Below are 17,816 nucleotides of genomic sequence, written 5' to 3' on the forward strand. Positions count from 1 at the left end.
CTGACCGACACAGACAACATTACCATGCTACAGTCTGGTATGACGTAGTGAAGTGGTGGGAAGGGCGGCAACTGGGGGGAATTTGCTCCAATTAAAGACTTGCAGGTTCACAATTTTTTAAGACGCTGTGTTACAAGCTAATAACATTACGTGCCTGTGGGGAAGGGAACTGGGTGGAGAGTTTGTTTTTTCTCTACTCTAGTCAGTTCCAGATTTATTTATTCCAGGTCTATTATCACACTGTTTAGCCCTATGGCATTTTAGTTTCTGATAAAGCAAAAGGTCTTGTTGCCCAAGATTTTGGGGGCTACTTTTCTGCCTTCTCTCTTCCGGATGAATTTTTACTACTGACGACTGAAAAAAATGGACGACCTAAAACTTCAGAATCATGTATTATTTGGCGAACTTTCTCAGGACTTCAAGCCTCGAAGGCAGCCTCTCAGATAGCTCTGAGAAACTGCTCTGAAGAGGGAAGGGGAGAGCCAAGATATATAGGAGTTTTGTAACAAAGTCCAGATAGTGGGAACATCAAAAGATTAATTAAAGAAAACCACATATCTCAAGTTAATTAACTTGGCGTTTTTCTATGTATGGGAAGATGCAAGAGTCTGGGCTCACTGAAATCATCCCTTTGACATGCACCTTAGCTATCTGGGGTCAGTATCCTGTGCTCTCCCATCCTGAGTCCCCTCAGGGCTCAACAAGGTGGCTGAAGTGGCTGATCACTCGATGGCTGCAACATCCTTTGTTTACTGATAATGGCAGGCAGCATTCTTAGTCCACAGAATCCAGGAGCAAGTGGGGTACTGGTATAGAGCAGAGGTGCCTAAAAGAAGTCATCTTATCATTGTAAACTTCCAAACAATACAATTTATCGATTACTCTTTTACTGGAATGATTTTAAAAATTGAAAATAAAAGCAATATGTATTCAATGTGTAAAATTAAGGAGAGAAAATAATTTATGCTGTCTTTAAGCCCTCTATCCAGAAATAACTACTGTTAACATTGTGACTTTTCTATATTTTTTTGCTTGAGCCTTTACATGGGAAAAAGTAAGAATAAACTATTTTCTATCCTGCTCTTCCCCCTCTACCCCCCACTCTATTTCTATTGTGCATTTGAAAGTTATTTAGCTTCTTCTCATCCAGGACAAAGTAGCATTTAAGGTATAAAAAAAAAACAAAACAACCTGAGAATAAATAATAAAAATAAGAAAGCTTCAATGCAAGTTCAAGGCCTGAACCCCACCTGGGGGAGCAAGGTAGAAGGGAAATTTTTATGTATATACTCTTTTGTACTTTGTAACTTTTGAAACACATGAATGTATTACCTTCACAAAATACACAAAACTGAAAAACAAAAATGGGAAAAAAATTTCAATGATTAAAAACATAATGCCAGTTAAACAAAACAGCTGTGTCAACCCAAGGACTGCCAGTGTAGTACCTCTAAGCTTTTGTTACAGGTTCATTTTGGTTAATAAATTCAATACTGCCTTGGTTCTGCTACATATCTTTTTTATATATGCATACTCTCTCTCAAAAGAGATTGCAAAAGTAGGGAGGAAAAGAATGTTACATTTCTTTCATATCTTCTACATCGCCTAGGACTTGGAAAACACCTATGATAAGTAACTCAATATTTGGAACCATAAAAGTTTAGAATGGAAAAACACCTTAAAGATCTAGTCCAGCCCTGTCATTTTTTTTTTAATTTTTAAAATATTCCAGCCCACCCCTCCTAATCTCTCCAAAGCCCCTTTCACAGTTTGCTCAGTGAAATAGTGTTGATCATTATTTGAAGGAAATGAGAGCTACAAGTCAGCCCTGTGATTTTATAGATGAAAAAAACTGATGCATAGGAAATGTACAAAATTTATCCAACTATCACAGGATAAAAACTCAGGACTTGAGGAAATGAATAAAAACAAAAGAAAAACAAAACTCACAATCATAATTTTAAGCTTTACTATAAAAACAAAAGGTGTCCACTAGAGGGAGCCAATAGTCCATTAACTTGAAGAAGTTCCTATTGGCCCCTTCAAAAGACCTATAGGGTAATAATAAAGACTTTTTCCCACAGCCACAGAAAATGACTAAAGGGCCATATACCTCAATCAATGTAAATTTGGATTTCTTTCACTAGAGGTAAAAATAGAGACTTTTCAAATCTCCAGCATTAAAAAAATGTTATTAGCATATAGTAAAATGTATTCTTTTCTTGTGTGTGTGTGTGTGTGTGTACTGCTCTATCAATTTTAACACACATATACACTTTGTAAAACCACCATCACAGTCTGCAAACAGAACAATTCAATTATTCACAAAAAACCTCCCTCCTCCCCTTAGTCACACCTCCCACTGCACTGGATATGCACAGAAACGTTCCATATAGATGTTCAGTGTTTATCCATTCACCCATAGGAACATTTGAATTAACAGAGCTGCTATAAATATTCAGGTACGGAAGGGTAAGCTGGGATGAAGTGAGAGAGTGGCATGGACATATATACGCTACCAAACGTAAAATAGATAGCTAGTGGGAAGCAGCCGCATAGCACAGGGAGATCAGCTCGGTACTTTGTGACCACCTAGAGGGGTGGGATAGGGAGAGTGGGAGGGAGGGAGACGCAAGAGGGAAGGGATATAGGGATATATGTATACGTATAGCTGATTCACTTTGTTATAAAGCAGAAACTAACACACCATTGTAAAGCAATTATACTCCAATAAAGATGTTAAAAATATATATATTCACATACAAGTTTTTGTGTGAACATAAGTTTTCATTTCTCCAGGGTAAATGCCCAGGAGCAGGAATACGAAGTCATATATAAGTACGTGTTTAACTTTAAAAAAGACTGCCAAACTGTTTTCCAAAGTGACTACCAATCTAGGCTTCCCACCATCAATGGGGGAGATTTCCAATTGCTCTGCATCCTCTCTTGATTTTGGCGTTATTAGTATTCTTATTTTAGCCATTCTACTAGATATGCAGTGGTATCTCACCATGGTTTTAATTTGCATTTCCCTAGTGCTAATGATGTTAAACATCTTCTCAAGTGCTTATTTGCTGTCTGTATATTTTTGATGAAGCGTCTTTATATATTTGATGAAATGTCTTTTCAAATCTATTATTTGTTGAGTTGTTTGTTTTCTTACAGTTGAGTTTTGTGAATTCTTTATATATCCTTGATACCAGTTCACTGTCATATATGCGATTTACAAATATTTTCTCCCCAACATTCGCTTGTCCTCTCATACTCTTAACAGTGCCTTTCACGCAGCAAAAGTTTTTAATTTTGATGAAGTCCATTTTATCATGTTTTCTCTTTTATAAATCATGCTTTTGGTGTCATGTCTAAAATCTCCTTGCCTAACCCCAGGGCATAAAGATTTTCTCCTGTTTTTCTAAAATTTTTTTAGTTTTACATTGAATTCTATGAATGAATTTCTGTATTAAAAAAATGAGGTTTAGTTTGGAGGTTCATTTTTTTGCATGTAGATGAATAGATGTCCAACTGTCCCGACATTGTGAGCGTTGGTGGTATAGTGGTAAGCATAGCTGCCTTCCAATTGTTCCAACATCATTTGCTGAAAAGACTAATCTTTTTCCTTTAAGTTACCTTTACATCTTTGTCAAAAATCAACTGGCCATGTTTGTGTGTGTTTCTGGACTCTGTTCTGTTCCACTGACCCAAGCGTCCATGCAGCCCTTCACCAACACCAGTCTTCATTACTGTGATTTTATAGAGTAAGTCTTAAAACTGGGTAGCATGGCTCCTGCTTTTTAAATAAAGAACAGGGTAAGTCACGTTCAAGAAAGCTGACAAAATCTACATAACAAATTTTAGGTTCAAATTAAACATTTTGGAAATAAGCCAGAAAAAAAAGCAAATATGAGGGAAAAGACAGAAAGAAAAGGAGAGAGAAATGAAGTAGAAGAAAAAGAAAAGGGGAAAGAAGTGGGAACATGCCAGTCATACACATAAAGTGGTATAAACAGAGAAAGAAATGGAGAAGGAAAGAAAAAAAGGAACAGGAAGAAGTAGGAAAATAAAAAGAAAATGGTTCCCTGCACATTAGATCACAAGCACTACACCCGAGCCAGTGAATTTCTATCTGTAAGCCATGAACACCTTGGTTACAACTGCATACCAGAGCTGGCATCAGTAGTAAGAACAGGGCAAGGGCCCGGTGGAGGCTCCAGACCAAGGACCCATCCTGCTAAAGATCTAAAATAGGCCAAACACTTTCCTCATTTAATAGTTCAAAACAAGCAATGATCATAATACACACTTCTATTTCTATATAATTAAATTCTATATAATCCACTTCGTTAGGTTTAAATAATCCTATGTAACTATCTGTTCCCATACATAAATGGGCCGATTCAATGATCACCATGGAATTTACTGTTTTGCTTAGAGGTTTCAAAGAGACAACTGTCTAGTTCTCTGAGGGTGAACTATCCACCCTGTCTACCATACGGGGTTGTCACGAAGATCAAATGAGATCATAAAGAATTGCTTCATAAACTGAAATTTCTTATAAAAATACAAGGTAGTATCACTGGTTCTCTTCATCCAAAGTCTGGGGCCACGAAGCTTTGTTAGACACAGATGACAGCATGTGGCTCGGCTACGAGGACCCTTTAGTGAGATCTAAAATTGTCTCCACCGGCAGCCAGTCCAGCTCTCTTTCTAGTCCCCCATGATACTAACAGCAAAGAGTGGTTCAGTAGATAGCTCTGGGTCCTCCTCTGCAAAATCTCCTCTGTTAGGGACATTCGGATATTAGGATCTTACTTTCCTTCCTTACACACAAAAATTCACTATTTCCCCCTACTTTCTATACTTAACTCTTGGATTCTTGAAACATAAAATCATAGTTAACAAATGTAAATGCAGTCACACAGCAAATATGACATGTTTTTGAACTAAAAATAAGATTTGACACATTCCAAAATAAAAGCTTCACTCATCATTTCTGTTATAAAATTCTCCTGTGGTGTGTGTGTATGTGTGTGTGTGTGTGTGTAATTTCTGTCTTTAAAAAATACTCTTAAGTCTTTATATTTCATGTTGCTTTCTCTAACTATGCCTTTCTGTAATTCACAGACCCAGGAAACCACCTATCCCCTGCTATATTTATGTAAGTGTTTAAGCTGATTATGTTTACCTTACCTCCTTTATTTGAGAAGACAGCTGATCATTTAATATGTATTACATAGTACTTAATACATTACTGGAATTCTGTGAATATATGAACGTGTGTTGACTACACTAAATATTTCTTGTTTATGATTCTGTTTACTCATTTGGTCATCAGTTTATTTAATAAGCTAGTCAACCTCATGCCGTGGCAATGGAGGCAGTTTGACACGCCACAAGAACACAGGCTTCAGAGATAGAGACCTCAGTTTAAATCCTGACTCTTACTACTACCTGAGTGACTTTGGACAAGTCAGTAACTTTGGCCTCATTAATTTCCTAATCTTTAAGATCAAGATAATACCACCAACATCTACAGGTGCTGAGTTCCATGACGACTGTGCAAGGAGTCTGGCACATCACAGGTGTTGTTGGTATCAGTTCCTTTCTTAGACCTTAGAACTAAGGTCTAAGAAAGTTCTAAGTAAGAACTTAGTAAGATGCTGTACATCTGAAACTAATATAATATTGTAAATCAACTTACACTTCAATTTTAAAAATAGGCAATTAAAAAAAAAAAAAGAATCCCCAATGAAGTATGGCATGTGGAACCAAGGATAGAGTTTCCACTGCCTGATACTAACAAGCACTATGGTATCAGAACGGGCTAAAATCACCCAAGATTCAATTAAAAGTTGGATCAGCAAGCCCGAAATAACTGCCAAATGGAGAGACAATTAATTGCCCAGCTGACAATCTTGACATCTAGAAGAGGGAGATTGCTGATGAAATTCCCTGACAAAGTTAGATCCTAAACATACAAAGTTGTCTGGCCGTAGCCTTGGTGCTGGTGACCACCCTCACCTTGCTCTGCAGCCTTTCTCAGCTGCTAGTCCCCAAAGGAACCAAAGAAATGACTCAGACAGGAAACAGTCACGTTTTCTCTGCTCAAACCCAGGTGTCCCAGTGGCCCCAAAATGCCTCACTGAATGTGCTATAAGAGAATTCCTTATTCTTCTGTTGGAGTAAAAGGCAGCAAATATTAAGGGCCCATCATCTTCGTTTCTTCATTTAATACCTCTCAGGTTCTTAGCACTTTGGTAGCCCTCTCTGTAGATAGCTCAGCAATTCCTCTTTTCTGGACTCCTGTGACTTCATTCCTCTTTAGTACTCTCCCATTCCCAGAATCCTAGGCAAGTCTCCTCCACCTCCAGCAGTGAAACAGGCTAGCATGCAGTGAGGACAGAAGTGTCAGCAGAGAGACATCCTTGCCCTCAGATTATTGGGTAGTAAGTGAGCAGTCATAAAACAGCACTAAAACATGAGCAAAAATGTTTAGGGAAAAGCAGACATGCACCGCAGGGTTAATCTGAGACATCGGGGAATTCTAGTACAACTCTTCATTATAGATAGACCTGAGCTCCACTTAAAGATCAGACGCCTCTGCCACTAACCCCCTGAACACACACCTTCACACTGCTCAGAAAGGTGCAAGCCAGAACTACTGTTTCACCCTTTCAGGTTCCCCAGGAGAGGTACTAAGCTACTATAGCCATCCTCCCAGTGTGCAAAAGGCACAAAAAGTCTTCCTTACTGAAAAGCCACTGCAACCAAAGACTACTTAAGGGGTGCTCTATGAAGAAAAGAGCACCAAGAAAAACTGCAATCAATTCTACGGTAGCAGCAGATTCAGTTCTCCACCCAACAAATCACAAGTAGAAGCATCACGCCCACGGACAAGTAAGTTCTTTCACATGAGCAAGTTTCAATAGACTGACCAGATCCACTGGTCCTCCCCAAACTCCTCCCCTTCGGGGCTGACTTGTTGCCATTACCTGTACAAGTGACGGTTGTCTTCAAAGTCTTCCTGGCCCCATTTTCCCTTGATGTCTTCAATAACGTGATTCTTCAGGAATTTTTTTAGCAGCTGGACCGTCTGTTTGCGGGTGACTTCGGGGCCAAAGTTTTGGCTGCGCCTCAACAGCTCGTGTAGCCAATCCACAGCTTCGGCCGCTGTGAAGCAATGTTCATAACTTTTGAAACGACAGCGATGTTTCCGTAACGGCATCTTGGTGCGAAAAAGCTCGACTGTTTCATTCCACTAGGGGCAAAAAGAGAGGAAGGCATTTAGTGATCGATTGAGTTTTTTACAAGGTTATTACATCCCAAATATTTAAGACAATGAATGCAGTTTTTCCATTTAAAAGACTGCCTTAAGGGGACTTCCGGGTAGAGCAATGGTTAAGAATCTGCCTGCCAATGCAGGGGACACAAGTTCGAGCTCTGGTCGGGGAAGATCCCACATGCTGTGGAGCAACTAAGCCCATGCACCACAACTACTGAGCCTGCGCTCTAGAGCCCACAAGCCACAACTACTGAAGCCTGCGTGCCTAGAGCCCATGCTCCGCAACGAGAAGCCACCGCAACGAGAAGCCCGCGCATCGCAACGAAGAGTAGCCCCCTCTCGCCGCAACTAGAGAAAGCCCATGTGCAGCAATGAAGACCCAACACCGCCAAAAATAAATAAATTTTTTAATAAAAATAAATAAGTAAAAGACTGCCTTAATAACAGACGGAGCCTTGAAATTTTTTTTATTTACAACCTTTACACGCTAAAGAGAAAGTAACTTTTACAAATGCATTTATTCATGCAATAAATATTTACTGGAGATGTTGCCATCAAGTTGTCCAATGATGTGAACTTAACGGATTTTTACATTAATGAGAAACATATGAACAAAAATAATCGTAAAACTGAGCTCAATATTCATAATTCACTTCTTAGAGCCCTGTGTTTAATACAAGTTTACCTCATTCAGCAAGTATTTACTGTTTGTTACACGAAAGGCACTGTATGGGGAGAGGAAAAGGGAGATGCATAAAATACAGTGCCTGGTGTCAAAGCATGTTTAAAAATTCTGCATTATATTTTCCTATTTTAAAAAAATCTACCTGGTCCGGGAAGATCCCACATGCCGCAGAGCAACTAAGCCCGTGTGCCACAACTCCTGAGCCTGAGCTCTAGAGCCCATGAGCCACAACTACTGAGCCCTCATGCTGCAACTACTGAAGCCCGCATGCCTAGAGCCCGTACTCCACAACAAGAGAAGCCACCACAATGAGAAGCCTGCGCACCACAACGGAAGAGTAGCCCCCGCTCGCCGCAACCAGAGAAAGCCCGCGCGCAGCAACGAAGACCCAACACAGCCAAAAATAAGTAAATTAATTAATTTTTTAAAAAATCTAGACATCCAAGCCATCATCAGCCATCCCTAAATTAAATGAAATGTTCACATATGGTGTTCTTCCTGCATAATTACTCCAACATTTTCTTAGGACCCTCGTCTTCCCACCATTCCTCCTAAAAGTCCCGAAAACTCAGTCTTACTCTCATAACCATTCTCTCTCTTCTCATGCTCCTCTTTCAAGTCTATCACTTTACAGACTCAGAACCTTATTTTTCACCTACCTTCCTACTGAAATCAGCTCTTCTGGTTTCACCTTTTTCTTTCAGTGATAGTTCTGACCTCAGCATATTCTTTTTATTTTGCCCAACACTGGTTCCTTGTCTTCTCTTCCAACCAGGCCTCTTCTTCCAGGTTTCTCTTCATATGCTCTACTGCCCAATCACCTCTGCACCTGTTGTCCCATTTCTCTTCTCCCTTTGATGGCTAACTTTCTCAGCCACAGTAATCATTCCTGAGTATACAACACCAGGTGCTTCAAGGGCCCAGGTAGGGTCTGTGCAAGCAGGCACCCTGGATGTGCAGCACCAGGCACAACAAACACACATTTGGTACTCAACAAGCAAACGCCTAACTGGCCTTTCACTTTCCTTATTTTTTTTTTAACTACCCCCTAACTTCATGCAACTTAATTCTACTTTGACTCCCAGTCATGTCTTTCTCCTGGCCAAACTCAAATATCTTTTTGTCCTATGCATATCAATCTTTGTACTTCATTTGACACTACTATAAGCCATGCTCCAAATTAAGTTGGACCAGATTTAAACTTTTTTTTTAACTTTCTTAAAACCACACACAAAAACAATACAAGCTGTAGAGCAAGATAACCTATAACCAGAATTTCTTTTTTTTTTTTTTTTTTTTGCGGTACGCGGGCCTCTCACTGTTGTGGCCTCTCCCGTTGCGGAGCGCAGGCTCAGCGGCCATGGCTCACGGGTGCAGCCGCTCTGCGGCATGTGGGATCTTCCCGGACTGGGGCACAAACCCGTGTCCCCTGCATCGGCAGGCGGACTCTCAACCACTGCGCCACCAGGGAAGCCTCAGAATTTCTAAAACAAAACAAAAAATTCAAATCAAGAAAGGACAGACATTCCATAGAAAAATGGAAAAACACTTAAACAGGCACTTCACATAAAAGAACCTCCAAATTTACCATAACATATGCAGATATTCAATCTCATTAATTAGCAGTGAAATGTAAAAGAAATCTATAATGCAATACCACTACATGCCTACAGAATGGCTAAAATGAAAAAGACAGGCAATACTAAGTGTTACCAAGGGAACGTGGAACAACTGGAAATTATATGCACACCGTATAACCCAGCAATTCCATTCTTAAGTATATATGTCACAGAAATATGTTCACCAAAAGCCACCCTGTTCATAATAGCACTATCTTAATAGACAAAAACAACCCAAATATCCACCAACATAAGAACAGATAAGCAAATTGATTCATGCAATGGAATGCTGCACAGCAATGAGAATGAACTATTGCTACATGCAATAACATAGATGAATAACTTAGATAAAATATAATTGATATAAGAAGGCCAGATAGGAAAAGTACTATATGATTGTATTTACATAGAGTTTAAAAGCAGACAAAAGCTAATCCATGGTATTAGGAATCAAAATAGTGGTTAATTTGTATGGAGGTGGAGACTGGGAGGGGCAGAGGGACATCTGGGCTGCTGGTAATGTCATATTTCTTGACCTGGGCATTGGCTAAATGGGGCGCTCACATTGTAAAAATGCACTGAGTTGTACGCCTATAATTTGTGTGCTTTTCTGTACATGTTATGCAGAATAAAGGGCTAAAAACAAAACACACATACACACACACACACACACACACACACTCATATATTAAAATCCTCCTTGAGAGCAATCCACAATTTTAAATTACCAACCTGAAAGTTGATAAATATGAACTAGCTGATTGTGCTGGTAAACTGAATGTGGAAGAGATTAAGGAGGGTAGCCGAAGAAGAAACGAAGTGAGTGGATGAAAGAGGGACTTGAATGTAAACAGAGGAGAAGCAGGGCAAACTGGCTAGAATGAAATAATGAACAGCAGAAAGAGAGCCCAGGAAGAGCCCATGAACGTTGATTTAAGTTCACTCTCTGTCCACCTCCCTGACCAGGTTACTGTGACGTCTCTCGTGAGATCATGCTTACGAAAGCCCTCTGTAAAAGATAAGGCATTCCTCAAGCGTAAGGAGAATATATAAAATTCCCAGGATAATCTCTTAAAACAAACGACAGGTTCAATCTATTCTGGAGCTAGAAGGAAACTTTGGGGCAAAATCAAGATCCAAAGAGGACAGGCAAGTTGGCACATGTCACTCAGGTATTTAGTCTCATAATAGGATCTGGAAACCTGCTCTATGCTCTCCTTCTTGAGTGGTCATTTCATTATAACAAGAACCTACAAATTTCAACATAGCTTTAAACAATTTCCACATATTTTTAAACGTTGGTTGTTTGGGTCTTTTTTTCAGTTCTCTGCTGACACCAAGCTTGCATTTCAGTCCTGATTAATATATATATGTTGGGAGATGGGGAGGAAAGATTTAATAAAAAAGAGTTTTATTTATTTTAGGTTGATTGATAAACTTAATGCATAGTACTTTATGCATTACTTAATAAAAGAATGAAGATACAGCTCTCTGGGACCCAATATTTCAAAATATAAGTAAATATGCCTGTTATTTGACTCAAGCTGGTTAGCAGTTCCTCTACTGCCACTTTAATTACAGAATAATGCACACTGTAACAAATTAAATGCAGAAATATATACAAAAGAGTCTGCCCTGTCTCTCTCCAATCCCACATATCTATTAATCATACACACACATATATAGAATCCTTCCCTTTTTATGTATGTATTGTTTATTATCACTGTCGCTGTTTGCTTCCTTTTTGAAGAAATGAGATCATCCATATTGTACATATTATCCTACAACTTGCCTTTGCATTAAACATACCAGGATATCTTTGTGTCAGTACCTATAGATATAGCCCATTTTATGAATGAATGAGTTCCATAATTTATTCAACCATTTTCCAACTAATGGGCATGCAGCTGTTTCCAGTTTGTTGTTTCACAAGTATATCCTTGTTTACATAACCTAACGTATAAATCCTTTTATTTATTTATTTTTGATAGAACCGATTTCTAAAGGGTATCAGCTTATTTAAACCAGTTGTAGCAATTCACACTCCCAGCAATGCTGTATGAGCCTGCTGCCTTACCTCTGGCCATTTCTAGATATTATCATTCTTTTGTCTGCCAATCTATACACAAGAAATGGTATCTTTATATTTTGTTTGTATTTTCCTGCCTTTATCGTCTGTCATTTTTATTTCTTCATTTGAGACTTGCTATTTTTCTTCTGGGTTGTCTTTCTCTTTTACTTAATTTTAAGAACTGTTTAAATCTAGAATTTGAATCTAAGTGCATAGAAGTCAGGAAAGTTACTCTATTTTGCTCAGTTCAGTACCCCCACAACTGAGGACATTGCCTGACATACAGTACATGTATTTAATAAATATGTATTGAATTAACATAAATAGGGAATATTAATCCTTTTTCAAATATATTAGAAATGTTTTCCCCTGACTTATCAATCTGTTTATTTGGTCTCTAGCTATATAAAAGTTTTGCTGATGATTATATTATTTTAAGAAAACAAATATATCTTCTTATCTTTATAGCTTCAGGGTTTACTCCCTCAATTAGGAAAGTTTTCCTATCCTGAGATATTAAAAATATTTATCAAATTTTTCTTTTAATATTTTACAGGGATTTTAATATTTGAATCTTCAACTGAAATTTTTTATGCTGTGGGGAGGAGATCTCCAACTCTATTTTCTCCCAAATGGTAGTCAATTATGCTACCCTTCTCTCACTAAACTGAAATAGTAAGCTACCTTACATACTACCTTTCTTGATTCTGTTTCTTTTTTTTTTTAATAGCCAGCTATGAACGAACTTTGAAACTGTTAATGTTTTACTTTATTATTTTTTTTTACTTTTTAACTTTTTATTTTGTTTTTTTAAATTAATTTTTATTTATTTATTTATTTATTTTGGCTGCATTGGGTCTTCGTTGTTGCACACGGGCTTTCTCTAGTTGTGGTGAGTGGGGGCTACTCTTTGTTGCGGTGCATGGGCTTCTCATTGCGGTGGCTTCTCTTGTTGCAGAGCACAGGCTCTAGGTGCACGGGCTTCAGTGGTTGTGGCACGCGGGCTCAGTAGCTGTGGCTCATGAGCTCTAGAGCGCAGGCTCAGTAGTTGTGGTGCACAGGCTTAGTTGCTCCACGGCATGTGGTATCTTCCTGGACCAGGGCTCGAACCCGGGCTCGCCTGCACTGGCAGGCAAATTCTTAACCACTGCACCACCAGGGAAGTCCTTGATTCTGTTTCTGAACTCTTTTTTTTTTAATCCCACTGAGCTATTTGTCTATTCCTGAACAATACTACACTGGTGTGATTACAGTCTATTAATACTAAATTTAAATTTCTGGTAGGTCAAAGTCACCTATAGTCATCTTTTTTTAAACCTTTTAATTCCTCCACTTTTAATCTTCTGTATGAGCTTTCTACTCAATGCATCCCCACACAGGGGGGGAAAAATCTATTAGGATTCTGATTGGTTTTTTAGCTCTTCTGGTGAGAGCTAGTTTTCATTTTACACTAGAAAATTTCTAAGAAGACATCCTTATCAAAGCCTCATATCTCTTTTTTAGAAAAGCTCATAAAAAGAATTTTGAATTTATTTATTTTGATTTTTAATAGCATTTAACATTAGGATATTTACTCAATCCATGAGACACTTCAGATTTTCAAAACCTAGCAAGGACCATGATCTCTGCTCCCACTTATTTCCAAAAATAATTCAGTGGTTATTTGGCTACTCTGCCAAGAAAGAAAAAGTTATCTTTAAAATAACTCACTATCCTCAGTAACATTTAGAAAGAAAATATCCTATGTCAACAAAGAACTAGATAGAGCTTGAGAATGTGATTGTTTCAATGACGTATTACGAGAGAATCTTTATAGCAAAGGGGACAAAACAGATTTGTTTTGTGATTAAAAAAACATTTTTTGTTTATTTCAAACCGCTAGTTTAAGGCATAAAGAATCATACAACTGGGGCTTCCCTGGTGGCTCAGTGGTTAAGAATCCACCTGCCAATGCAGAGGACATGGGTTCGAGCCCTGGTCCAGGAAGATCCCACATGCCGCGGAGCAACTAAGCCTGTGCTCCACAACTACTGAGCCTGCGCTCTAAAGCCCACAAGCCACAACTGCTGAGCCCACGTGCCACAACTACTGATGCCCGCGTGCCTAGAGCCGGTGCTCTGCAACAAGAGAATGAGAAGTCCAGGCACCACGAGGAAGAGGAGCCCCCGCTCGCCGCAACTAGAGAAAGCCGGCACGCAGCAACAAAGACCCAACACAGCCAAAGATAAAAATAAATAAAAATAAATTTATATTTAAAAAAATCATACAACTGTTTTTGCTTAACAATGTGACAAATACTGAGTGTTGAAATGTGCTTCCTATTCTTTTCTCTTGAATATTTATTCCATTTCTTTACTTCTTAATATCAAAAATATTATGATATAGCACCTGGCCAGGGACTTCAGAGGCAAACGCTAGATCTAGGTGTACTTGCCACATACTGGCAATGTGAACTTGATCAAGTCAGTTCACCCCTTTACGCCTCAATAAAATGAGGGAATTGGACTAGATAATCTTTAGAGTCCATTCAAACTCAGATTCAACGATGGCTGTAGGTCTTTTAAAGTTTACTAGTTGCATCAGAAGATATAGACAACTCAGAATTAAGTTCAAAGAAAGGATCAGTAGATTTAAGCAGTTTTCAGAAAAAGCAATTTTCTTTCTCATTCTTTTTTTTTTAATTTATTTATTTATTTATTTTTGGCTGTGTTGGGTCTTCATTGCTGCGCACGGGCTATCTCTAGTTGCAGTGAGTGGGGGCTACTCTTCGTTGTGGTGTGAGGGCTTCTCATTGTCGTGGTTTCTCTTGTTGCAGAGCACGAGCTCTAGGCGCGCAGGCTTCAGTAGTTGTGGCATGTGGGCTCAGTGGTTGTGGCTCGCGGGCTCTAGAGCGCAGGCTCAGTAGTTGTGGCACACAGGCTTAGTTGCTCTGTGGCATGTGGGACCTTCCCGGACCAGGGCTTGAACCTGTGTCCCCTGCCTTGGCAGGTGGATTCTTAACCACTGTGCCACCAGGGAAGCCCTCTCATTATTTCTTTTTAACTAATGAACTATTTAATATGTGGGTTAAAGTGAAAGCTATTTCAGTGAAGATGAATAAGTTGCTAATTAGCTTCCATATTCACCATGAATTGACTTACAGAGCCTGTCATTTTATTTTGGGCATAGAAATTTACCTAGTCCATAAAAAGCTATTTTCAGATAAGACTTTGGTGTCTTAGAAAATGGAGCTGTACATGGTTTGAGAAAGTATAGTGAGCCATGAAAGGAGGAAGTAAACACCTGCTCTTTGTGTACCAATAGGTTTTTCCCAAGCTTTTCCTGAAGATTAGGTTGAGGATGATGTTGGGAGAAGATGGAAATGCTAAGCTGGGAGCCAGGGAGGAAAGGTGAGCTGGGGCAGGTAAGTAAAGAGAGGACTAATCACAAAGTTTATGATTTAACTGATGAAAGCTGTAAAGCACAACTGAATTATGTCCAGGGACAGAGATTTTACAATGAGGGGAAAGTACCTGTAATGACTACAGAGATCACTGATAAATCAGTAATATTCACTTAAGAAAAAAAAAATGGGGGCTTCCCTGGTGGCGCGGTGGTTGAGAGTCCGCCTGTCGATGCAGGGGACACAGGTTCATGCCCCGGTCCGGGAAGATCCCACATACCGCAGAGCGGCTGGGCCCGTGAGCCATGGCCGCTGAGCCTGCGCGTCCGGAGCCTGTGCTCCGCAACAGGAGAGGCCACAACAGTGAGAGGCCCACGTACCGAAAAAAAAAAAAAAAATGGCTATTGTTTTCTGTGTTTTCAAAAATCTTAGTTTACGATCAAGATTCTCAAATAGAATAAAGTTGAGAACTGAATTGACTACCTAGGAAATTGTGGTGATATTTAGGTATTTTCATTAATTATTCACATTTAATTTCCTACTTAACTTGATCAGTCTTAACTAAATCTGACTTGACTATCACTTCTTGGGGACTGAAGACTTCTGAAGAACAGGGTACTTTTCTTTGTAAATTCCTTTGATAATATTTTAATGTGACTCAGAATCAAGAATGCCTTTCACATAGGCACTCTACATCTATAAAAAGTGGTACCTCACACAATTTTGTGAATGAGATTAAAAAAACAGTTCCAATTATCATGTAATTTATTTTTTTAGTCTAAAGCTGGAAGAATGAGAACTGGTTACCCCAAGATCCAGAGTCTCTCTCTATTTCCCCTGCATTAGTGCTGTGAATAAATTGGCAGTAAGGGAGTGTTATTTTCCCTCCACAAAGAATAGTAAAGTTTTTGAAAGCCCCTGATAAAGCACAACCTATATCTCATCCTTAAAGATGGACCTACCAATACACCATTGTAAAGCAATTATACTCCAATAAATATGTTAAAAAAAAAAAAAAAAGATGGACCTACCAATAGCCTTGACCCCAGATGGTTTCAAGGGGTAGAGGCAACTGTGAAGTGGAAGCAGATATGAAAAGAGGTTTTTTAAAATCCTATTTGCTCCCTGCTACCACCGTCCATATCTCTTAGAGGCAGGTCCAAAGGAAAACCTAAATTTATATGTGTTGAATTTTTTTTCAATGAATGAATCATTATGGGTATCTGTAGTGCATTGTTTGCAAAGATGAGTACAATAACTCCTTCCATCCTGTTCTCATCTTTTCCTGGATATCCCTTAGGGTGCATAGAACAATGAGCCTAATTCCTAAGTTAGCTGTGGCCAGAAGTGTTGACAGACCAAGGAGAGCAGTCCTTTCCTCCCAAATCACCTTTAAGCTTTCATAGAAAGTTGTCTAAAACTTACTCTAGACATTACCAAATTATCGCCACTTACTCCATTATGAAATCGCTAAAATCACTTGCTCCAGGTCACAAAGAAATCAAGTACGCCTCAGAACTCTGATTACCAAAGCTCTTCTCCCAGGAAAACAGTCAGCATCCTGGACCAAGGTCTGCAAAGGCTCTTTCAAACCATAAGTCCGGGCCCACCCTCCTCATTTAGGTCGGTGCTCACAGAAAAAGCCGGAACGTCAGGAGCCGGAAATGTGGCCAGGGCGATCCACCTCTGTTCTGGGCACCGTTAGAAAGAACCTCAAGTGTCACCACAAGTGACACTCGGGACGGAGACACGCTCCAGGCGGCGAGTGGCCCTAAAGTTACGGACTGGGGCGTTGGATTCCGGACGACAGGAGAGGGGAGAGGGGTGTCACCCTGGTCTTCCGGGCGCTTTAAACAGGGAGGCGCCGTTGATTGGCGAGAACCCAGCCAACGTCTCGGGATCGAAGCTGCGCCCACCCTGGACGGGCTGGGCCCCAGGCCCCGTTAGCTTTTCTTTGAGCGTCGTCCAGAATACCGCCGCCCGACCCGAAACACGTCCCGCCTCCAGACCCGGGCCCGGCCTGCCCTGGAGAAGCTAGGACTGACGAGTACGCAGTCGGCACTCAGGCCGGGGCCTCGCTTCGCCCAGATCCCGGCATGCACACTCACCAGCCTGGTGGCCCGGTATGGACCGGGCCCCACGATGCGGTGCTCCATGGCCCGCACGCAGCGGCGGCCGCGGCCACACAAACGCAGATTCCGGAGAGTCCTAGGCGCCGCAGTTTGAATCTCGAGCCCACGCACTGCAGGCGCTGATTGGGCGGTGCGGCGGCACGTGACGGGAACTGCGGGGCGGGGCCGCTGCGGCCCCACGGAGGGGGCGGGGGGCGTCTCCTCCGAGACCTCCTGCTGCGGAGCGGCAGTAGGTTCACAACGGCCCTGGCTGGAGTCCGCGGCCCACCCTTGCCCACCCCGCGCACACGCAGGCAGTCTCCGCAGAAGGGTCGATGAACGTGTGTAATTCAGTGACCGAAAGCCGGTTGGACTGGAGAGGAAAATCCCTGTCCGCCCTTCCAAGTGCACCGTGAACCTGGTGGTGCGGCGAAGATTGGGAGAAGTGGGTAGTGAAAGGAAGCGAGGGGACAGCCTCTTCAAGTGGAGGGACGTGTAAAAACTAGATAAGAGCCCTTGGCCACAGGGAGTGTCGACAGCGTGTAAGAACAATAAAGAGCTGGAAAAGAGCCCCATTCAGCTTCCTGTGTTGTTCTTTTGGTAGAGTAGTCTTTCCCTGGAATTTGAGTTCTTTGTTTTTTGGATCTGACTGAAATTTTCAGTCCTGTG

General features: G+C 40.6%; 1 protein-coding gene across 2 annotated transcripts in view; it reads right to left on the minus strand.

Moving 5' to 3' along the window:
* The window catches only part of DEPDC1B (DEP domain containing 1B), a 105,871-nt gene extending 88,626 nt beyond the window's left edge, over positions 1-17,245 (minus strand). For both annotated transcript variants that reach the window (XM_060092917.1, XM_060092918.1), the window contains exons 1-2: positions 17,145-17,245; positions 6,990-7,255 (exon numbers count right to left, since the gene is read on the minus strand). In XM_060092917.1, coding sequence (XP_059948900.1) covers positions 6,990-7,255; positions 17,145-17,192 — 314 coding nt within the window. In that variant the 5' untranslated portion in view covers positions 17,193-17,245. The remainder of the gene's footprint in view (positions 1-6,989; positions 7,256-17,144) is intronic.
* Positions 17,246-17,816: the final 571 nt, after the last annotated feature.

This window comes from Mesoplodon densirostris, chromosome 3, assembly GCF_025265405.1.
Source record: "Mesoplodon densirostris isolate mMesDen1 chromosome 3, mMesDen1 primary haplotype, whole genome shotgun sequence".
Taxonomy (NCBI): Eukaryota; Metazoa; Chordata; class Mammalia; order Artiodactyla; family Ziphiidae; genus Mesoplodon; species Mesoplodon densirostris.